The sequence below is a fragment of the Hyaena hyaena genome, unplaced genomic scaffold (genome assembly GCF_003009895.1).
Source record: "Hyaena hyaena isolate Hyena2069 unplaced genomic scaffold, ASM300989v1 scaffold_32, whole genome shotgun sequence".
Lineage (NCBI taxonomy): Eukaryota > Metazoa > Chordata > Mammalia > Carnivora > Hyaenidae > Hyaena > Hyaena hyaena.
Genome location: NW_024080663.1, coordinates 890576 through 900292, shown reverse-complemented (window position 1 = coordinate 900292; position 9717 = coordinate 890576). Strand labels below are relative to the sequence as shown.

At 37.2% G+C, this 9717-nt stretch overlaps 1 protein-coding gene across 1 annotated transcript in view; it reads right to left on the bottom strand.

Annotated features, from left to right (window-relative positions):
• FRRS1 (ferric chelate reductase 1) overlaps nt 1–9717 on the bottom strand; it is a 43577-nt gene that overhangs the window by 11169 nt on the left and 22691 nt on the right. The window contains exons 7-8 of the mRNA XM_039228420.1: nt 9327–9425; nt 7816–7963 (exon numbers count right to left, since the gene is read on the bottom strand). Coding sequence (XP_039084351.1) covers nt 7816–7963; nt 9327–9425 — 247 coding nt within the window. The remainder of the gene's footprint in view (nt 1–7815; nt 7964–9326; nt 9426–9717) is intronic.

The window sequence follows — 9717 nt, the reverse complement described above, 5'->3', positions numbered from 1 at the left end:
AAAAAAAAAAAAAAAAAAAAAAGGCAAGCTAGATGTCTCTCATTAATAGAATAAATCATGAAACATACATTATTTTTAGGATAGAATGCAGGTGTAAAAACAAATAGAAATAACTAAGAAATTTGCTAAAACAGATAACATAGAAATCCTTATCTCAATGAAATAAGTATTTAGGCCACAGACTACAACTCAATAATTTCCAAAAAGAAATAATTATACAGGATACAGATTATATTATCTATCCATAATGCAACAAAACAAAAAATTAACAACAAAGCCTAGGTAAAAAATGACTCACCTAGATACTTCTAAAACTACTCTTCTAAATAACCCTTGGGTTAAATAGGAAATAAAAATTTAATTTTATTTAAACTACCCTCAAAGGGTTATTAAGAATCAGTAAATTTTTTTTTTTAATTTTTTAAAATGTTTTATTTATTTCTAAGAGACAGAGAGAGACACAGCATGAGGGTCAGAGAGAGAGGGAGACACAGAATCCGAAGCAGGCTCCAGGCTCTGAGCCAGCCATCAGCAGAGCCTAACGCGGGGCTCAAACCTACAAGCCATGAGATCATGACCTGAGCCAAAGTTGGAAGCTTAACTGACTGAGCCACCAGGCGCCCCGGAAATCAAAATTTTAAAGTCTTCTCTAACAATGAAGGCACTTCATATCAAAATATATGTGATACAATCAAGGTACTATTCAAAAGAGTCTTTTATCATCTTAAAAGAATTTCCTTTAAAAAAAAAACAAAGTATTGAAATAATCATGTAATTCAAAAGGTGTTTACAACAAAATATAACCAAGGAAACCAGAAAGGAAGATTGATTAAAACTAAAGGTAGACATTAACAAACTAGTAAGTCTAAAAATCAGGAAAATCAAGTCAGCAAAAGGCCAATAAAATTGAGTTTTTGGCAAGTCTGACTACAAGGTAAAAAGAAAGAACACAAACAGTATTAGAAACACAAAGTGTGGCATAACTGCTAATATAGAAGACACTCTTTAAAATTATACAAAAATGCTACATAAAACTTTAAGTCAGCCAGAAGAATTTTTTAATTGAAATGAAACATGAATTTCTAGAAAAATCCAGAATTATAAAACTTCATCAAAGAAATAGTAGTATCTCTGGAGGGTAATAACTGTGGAAGAATTTTTTTCATTAGTCAAATATTTCCATCTCTAAAGGCTCAGACAGTTATGTGGATGAGTTCTAATATACAATATAAAAATTCTTTTTAGGGGCGTCTGGGTGGCTTAGTCGGTTAAGCGTCCGACTTTCGCTTAGGTCATGATCTCGCGGTTCGTGGGTTCGAACCCCGCGTCAGGCTCTGTGCTGACTGCCAGCTCAGAGCCTGGAGCCTGTTTCAGTCTGTGACTCCCTCTCTCTCTGACCCTCCCCTGCTCACGCTGTCTCTCTCTCTCTCTCCTAGAAATAAATAAAACATTTAAAAAAAAAATTCTTTTTAACTTTAAAAACTCTCATTTATTTAAGCTCTTCTAGAATTCATTCTATGAGATTAGCATAACACTGAAACCAAAACTAGGCAGGCATGCGGGCACATATGTGCACGCACACATATATATGCGTACACACACACACACACACACACACACACAATCCCACAACCAAAGACCAAAATCAACTACAAATATACATGCAAAAAGTTTAAATAAAATGTTAGTGTTTCAAATCGATTGTGCATTAAGAGAATTATAGAGGTGCCTGTGTGGCTCAGTCAGTTAAGCGTCCAACTTAGGCTCAGGTCATTATTTCTCAGTTTGTGGGTTTGAGCCCCAAACCGTGCTCTGTGATGACAGCTCAGAGCCTGGAGCTTGCTTTGGATTCTGTTGTCTCCCTCTCTCTTTTCCCCTCTCCCACTCACACTCTGTCTCTCTCTCTCTCTCTCAAAAATAAATAAACATTTTTTAAAAAAAGAGAGTATTCTAAAACATGGCCAAGCAAGGTTTATCCCAGGAAAGCAAGGGCCATCCGCCATACTGAAGTCTATAAAAGTAATGATAAAATATTAACTTAATTACTGCCTGACAGATATCTGATGAAAGTCAGCACATGTTCTTGACATGAACTGTGTAGTTAGGAAACAATCATTTCCTAAGCACCATAAAAGTTATCCACCAAGAAAATACAATAAACATGACACAAGATGGAATATCAAAAGCATTCCTGTCAAAATCAGGAAGTAGACAAGAATTCTTGCTAGTCCACATATTTCTGGCAGAAATAAATAATACAATGAAACAAGAAAAAAGCGAGGGCTATTTAACCTTGTCATTATTTACATAAATATGATGTTTATCTAGAAAATCCAAAATAATCGGGGTGCCTGGGTGGTTCAGTCGGTTAAGCGTCCAGCTTCAGCTCAGGTCATAATCTCACGGTTCGTGGGATGAAGCCCCGCATCGGGCTCTGTGCTGACGGCTAGCTCAGAGCCTGGAGCCTGTTTCAGATTCTGTATCTCCCCTCTCTCTGACCCTCCCCTGCTCACGCTGTCTCTCTCTCTCTCAGAAATAAATGCTAAAAACACTTAATTAAAAAAACATTAAAACAAAATAATCAAGTGGAAAGCTAGATGGCTACATTCAAGATAAACATTCAAAAATCAATAGCGTTGCTATACACCAACATATTTAAAAACTGTAAGAAAAATAATCTCACTCAAAATAGGTTGTATTAGTAGTCTATAAAATACATAGAAACAAAGTAACAAAAAATATATAAGCCTTATATGAAGACTTAAAAAAAAATCACAGGATTTTAATCAATAGAATATCCAGTATACTCCTGGATAGAAAGACTCACTTTAGCCAAGACATCGATTATTAATTAATTCATCTAAAATTAATCTAAAATTTCATTGCAATTTCAATCACAACCCCAACAGGATTTTTAATGGAATCTGACAATCATTTCTAAAGTTTATCTAGAAGAACAGATACATAACAGAGGCAAAAATTCCTGAAAAAGGCAGCCACGAAGGAAATCATGCTCTATCAAAATTCATAACCTATTATAAAGCTATAGTAATTTCAACTGGTACAATAATACACTAATTGAAAAATAGACTACAACTAGTTTGATTGATTGATAGATGTTTGATAGATGATAAAGAGGCTTTTGAAGCAGCAGAGATAAAATGAACTATTCAAAAAATGGTGTTAGGACAACTGATTATTCATTTCACAAATAGTATTATATCATGGCTTGTTTAAAACAGAGAAGATCAGAGATAAAGCAGGAAACAAGAAAAGTTTTATGTAATGAATACCTAGAGAAGATAGTCAAGAAGAAAGAGATAATAACTATAAGGAATTATACTAAATTAGCAGAGCGGCAGTGATGAAAACCAGACCACATTCTCAATAGCCTGAGAGTCATTTGGAAGAAAGTGTTTTTAAACACTGATTCACTGCAGAGCCATGAGCTGAGCAAGAACTTAACCTTCATTAAAGCAGAAGTCCATTATAATTTTGGAGTTCTTTTGTATGGCTCTATTATAATTCTGAATTTCTGCTCTAAGGCAGGTTGAGTTCGTGTTTAATACAAGGTTCTACAGTATTATGTGACGTGTGGGATTCCTAAATTGCTACAATAACTGGTCATGTAATAACAGGGTCTCCAGTTCATCAATTATTTAAATTGGTAGATTTCCTAATTGTGAATTACTTATTCACCCAAATGAATTCTATCATTTCACATGACTGCTTATCTCATGATAGGACAATGTCAGCATTCTAGGGAGGGAAACAGTATTAGAAAAAGGTTTCAAATGGATTTTACTGAAATTGGGTACATTTTACATTTATAAGAGTTACAGAGATTGTATGATGGCTTTGAAAAATGGTTTCAACCTTACAAACTCTCATTGCTTTTAAGCAGACTGCAATTTATAAATGGTTCACATACATATAACTAGATAACAGAAGAGACAATGATTTATGTGGCAATTGTACATTATTCCCTAATACAAGAGTACTGGAAAGTTTATTCCCTAAAGCATAAATGTCTATGTTTGGAATTTTTTTTCTCCTTGAGGTTTTGTTTTGCTTTTTTGCTTTGCACTCCACCAGTTTAAAACAAAAAAACAAAAAAAACAAAAACTGAGTCTGCGCTCCCAACATATGTATACTTGGGTTAATAAATGTATTTGTGTACTATCGTTTTAATGCATTATGAACACTAAAATATATTACAATAGAAAATGTTTAAGATGAGATGAGATAAAATCAAATCTACATACAAAGTTCTGGTCTTGTTCCTTGGATCCCTGGACTGCCTTACAACGTATACACACCTTATTTGGGAGAACGTTGTCCTAGAGCAGTAAGTTATCAAACCACAGTATACAAAATAATCACGTGGGATGCTGGTTAAAAATGCAGACTCACGGGGCGCCTGGGTGGCTGAGTTGGTTAAGCGTCCAACTCCTGGTTTCAGCTCAGGTCATGATCTCACAGTTTCACAGATTTGAGCCCCACATTGGGCTCTCCACTGACAGCACGAAGCCTGCTTAAGATTCTCTCTCTCTTCCTCTCTCTCCGTCCTCCCCCACTTGTGCAATCTCTGTCTCTCTCAAAAATAAATAAACTTTTTAAAAAATGCAGATTCCAAACATCAACAACAGAGATTCAGTGGGTCTAAGATGGAGTTCAGGAATCTGCATCTTTTAGCAATCACTCTAAGTGATGTTGAAGAAGTTGTTTGAGGCCACATTTTTTTTTTTATGTTTTTATTTATTTCTAGGAGAGAGAGAGAGACAGCGTGAGCAGAAGAGGGTCAGAGAGAGAGGGAGTCACAGACTGAAACAGGCTCCAGGCTTGAGCTGGCAGTCAGCACAGAGCCCAATGCGGGGCTCGAACCCACGAACCACGAGATCATGACCTAAGCAAAGTCGGACGCTCAACCGACTAAGCCACCCAGGCGCCCCCGAGGCCACATTTTGAGAAACACCACAAAGGCAATGCAGATTCTCTCCCCCGTGCCATCAGCACAGCAACACCAGCAGGAGAGGAAGATACAACAATGCTCTATTCTGCACACACGTTATCCAGGAATGAGCTTTTTCTGGGGAAATATTAGAACTGTCACTTAAAATACTGTTTCTGTAAGAAAATGCATTCCAGTTTCTACAGTGCTGACCTAAGAAGAAATTTTTGGCATTCTCATACACACACACCCCCACACACTATTTATTATATAATAGAATTCATCCACTTACATGAAACTGCTTTTCTTCTAAAGTGTAACATCTTTGGGGCGCCCGGGTGGCTTAGTCGGTTAAGCGTCTGGCTTTCGCTCAGGTCGTGATCTCGCGGTTCGTGGGTTTGAGCCCCGCGTCGGGCTCTGTGCTGACTGCCACCTCAGAGCCTGGAGCCTGTTTCAGTCTGTGACTCCCTCTCTCTCTGACCCTCCCCTGCTCATGCTGTCTCTCCCTCTCCCTCTCTCTCTCTCTCCTAGAAATAAATAATACATTTAAAAAAAAATAAAGTGTAACACCTTTTAAGTATAAAATTTTTTTTTATATTTTTATTTATTTCTAGGAGAGAGAGAGAGAGAGAGATAGAGACAGCATGAGCAGGGAACGGTCAGAGACAGAGGGAGACACAGACTCTGAAATAGGCTCCAGGCTCTGAGCTGGCTGCCAGCACAGAGCCCGACGCCGGGCTCGAACCCACGAACCGCGAGATCATGACCTAAGCAAAAGTCGGACGCTTAACCGACTAAGCCACCCAGGCGCCCCTAAGTATAAAATTTTTTAAAGTATAAATGCAAACTGTTAAATCCCCTAGCAATTTAAGACATCCATTTGCATCAATAATCACTTATGAAGCATCTGTAACATACCAGGCATGAAAGGAAGCAGCTTGGTATGATGGAAAGGGCATGGCTTCCATAAGCGGAACAGCCTAGGGCTTAATTTCTGACTTAATTTCTTACTTGTTAAATTTGGAACAAGTTACTTAACCTTTCTAGGTTCCAGTTTTCTTATCTCTAAAATGGTCAATATACTGTCTATTTACAGAGCCTCTGTGAAAAATAAACAAGATTTGTGTAATGCACACAATAAGCGACAGCTGTAATAATAATACCTGCACTTTAGTGGTATCTCTTTAAAACCACACATATGTGACCTTTTCCTCATTAAAAATTCAATTTCTACATTTCCCATGTTCAAAAGTGTTGACTACATAGGCTCTGAGGTCAAAGAATTTGGATTCAAATTCCAACTCTACCATTCACTCATCTGGGCCAATTACTTAACCGCTCCTAAGCCTCAGTTTCCTCTGGGATGAAACAGGGATAATAATAGTACATATCTAATACAATATTATGAAGATAAAAATGAAGACTCTAACTATAGTGCTTAGCCAGTGACTGGCGCTCATTAAGCACTGAGTAATTTTTATTCATTATCACTTAACCAAGAAATGATTTTCAAGCCATATTTGCTGATGCTCGTGCAAATAAGAATACATGATTTGACTAAGATAACTATACATATCACCTAAAACTAAATCTACAGATATTCCTGAATTTTCTCGTAACACTGCGTAGACATTTTATCCTGCTTCAAAACCATTGTATCCCCTTTACCTAGAGTATAAAATCTAAACAACATGATAGAATATGCAAGTCTTTTCACAACTCTACCTGCACCACATTTCTTCCTCTTCTTTACCTCACTCCCTAACCTCCCATTCTATATGCCCGGCTTCTCACCATTTTCAAAAGAAGTTCTGGTCTCAGAGTTTGGGCACAGTATTATCTCCCAAGACAGGAGTCACTAAATACTACCTTGCCATTTCTTGTAGATCTTCAAAACATCATTAGCCAAGACCTAAAACAAAATCTTTATTAGATTTTAATATGTGTTACAATACAAGGGCTCCTGGGTGGCTCAGTTGATTAAACATCTGACTCTTGATTTTGGCTCAGGTCATGATCTCATGGTTTTATGAATTCAAGCCCCACATCAGGCTCTTTGCTGGGAGCATGGAGCCTGCTTGGGATTCTCTGTCTCCCTCTCTCTGCCCCTCTCCACTTGCACCATCTCTGTCTCTCTCAAAATAAATAAATAAAATTTAAAAAATTTTTTAAAAATATGTGTTGCAATGCCCATCACGGGAGTCTTCTTAAGGATAAGGTAAATATTCAAACTCATAAAACTACCGTAGGCTGCACTTGGCATCAGATTCACATAGAAAAATGTGGGCCAGGAGACACGGCACATCCGCAGAGCACTGAGAAGTATTCTTCTTCAATGGGAGATCTTATGGCACTGTATTCAGCTGTCCAGAAACTATTCTCTCTTCTCCTCCTCCACCTCCCTGGAGAAAGCTCAGGTTCAAGGTGAGATTCACATTGGACAGGTTATCCTGCAAAAGCCAATTATCTGTTGCAATAACCCTACAGTCACTGCTTATACCATCCATGCCAGGGAACTGCCAATGTCACACTTAGGGAAGCCCAAAGATATGGCTTCTTACTAGGTATTTATAGTTCTTCCTAGTCCAAATGCAGTCTGCCAGCCAGAAGTCATTTTTATCATAAGCATGTTGCTTTATAACACAGCTGACACTACTTTTATCTAGTTTCCAGGGAAACAAACTTAGAAGGTCAACCAAAGTCAAACTGTCAGGCAAAAATGGAAAAGGGTTTTGATAACTCTTTACCTACAGGTGCATATCTTTAAAAAAATGAGCAATTACAGTAGTCTCTCCAGAACAAGTGGAAAAAGGAAGAAGAGAGAGGAACAGACTTCAAAAAATAGTTTTTATCAATATACGTACCATTGTCAGCTGCACCATCTGCTAAAAATATGTAGTAGCTTGTGTTTAGATCAAATCTATTCTTAACCCCAGGAAGGGTAATGTTTCTTCTGAAAGAACACTGCATAACACCATCCACCAGCCTCCAAGCCATATTCTCAAGAGCACCCTACAAACACACACAACGGGTCTTTTCAGCATTTTCCACAGATTTGCTAAAAATAAAATATGATCAAAATCCTGTTCGATTTCCTTTCCCTAAGATCTTTTGTGCATGTTTTGTCTGCTGTATCATTGTTTTTCCACTTCCTCTCTGAGGAGTACAAGAAACATTTTCTCCTCGTTTATTTGTCTTTATCCTACTTGGCAAAAACACTATTTGTACTTTGAGTCAGAACCCCACAAATCCTCTACCCAGGTTAGAAATTTTGGCAGGTGTGCTAACCCCCTCTGGGCACTAACACACAATAAAAAACACTGAAGAAACAATTAGAAAGTAATATCCTAGTGGCCAAAAGGCGACGTGCAATGAGGGAGAAGTTCCAAGCCCATGGGAATGCTCTGTAGAGAACGTAACATTGTTAGGTGATGGCTGCTTCTCGGTCAGAGCTCAGTTGCTTGTCAACTGCCATGTGAAAAAAATATGTCTCTACCAGAAATAGGCCATCTTTGGCAGAGATGCCAACAAGGGGCACTGAAGACAACTGTTCAAGGCACTGAAGCAGTCTCTACCATACATGTTCTTCATTCTCACTAGACAAGAACCTTTATGTCATTAACCTAAGACTCTTCTTAAAAAATCTGTCTGTAAGCTTTTGAAAAGGAGCTGAGGCTTTGACCATCTTAACCATAATTTTTTTATAAGATGCAAAAAAGGATTTAAATGACACATGTAAGAATTCATCTTTTCCTGTAAGAGAAACTTACTTTGTATTTTCCAAAATGTAAAAAAAGGGGGGATGCTGGTCAAGGGTACAAAATTGCAGTTATAAAGGATGAAAGTCTAGAGCTCTAATGTATAGCATGATGACAATAGTTAAGAATGTATAGCATATAGACTATAGTTATTCTATACTGGAAATTTGCTAAGAGTAAATTTCAGGTATCCTCACCACAAAAAAAAAAACAAAAAAAAACGCAACTAAGTGAGGAGATAACTGTAGTAGTCATTTCACTATGTATACGTATATCAAAGCATTATGCTGTATATCTTAAAGATGTACATACAATTTTATTAAACTGTATAATATTTAATAATTTAATATATGTTAAATAAAATGATATGATATTAATAAATGTACCAATATAATAATATAACTTATTTTATATTTTTTTATATTTATGTTAAAAAGAAAGCACAGAAAAGTTTCTCCCAGCTTGTTGTAAGAAAGGAAGCCTACTGCCAAACTCACGCTCTAGCTCCACTGCTAACTGAGGATGGGGAGCTATCTCACAGCACAGTTAGGCCACTGTTGGCCACATAGCCAGAGGCAGACAAGCTGGGTGGAGGTTCCCAGAATCTTCACACCTACCCTGGAGTCCATCACAGGGTGATGTCGCCCCGTCAGATGGGAAGGTTGTATATGCACAGTCTGATCTTCATGAATACACACATAAGCATCATCATCACCCTGAAAAACAATTGCAAAGAAGAAAAATTCAAAGGAATTTCAACATTTTGTTTTTTTTAAATGTCCCTAATGAAATCAAATAGTTTTTGATGCTTTTAAAACACAATTTACTGACTCAATCTTAAATGATACCATGAATTCCAGAGAACTGGCTGTCCAATTTATTAATAAAAAATAATTTTTTTGAAGAATTGAAGAAACAAACAAAAAGCGGAAACAGCCCCATAAATACAGAGAACAAACCTGATGGTTGCCAGAGGGGAGAAGGTAGGGGAATGGGCAAAATGGATGA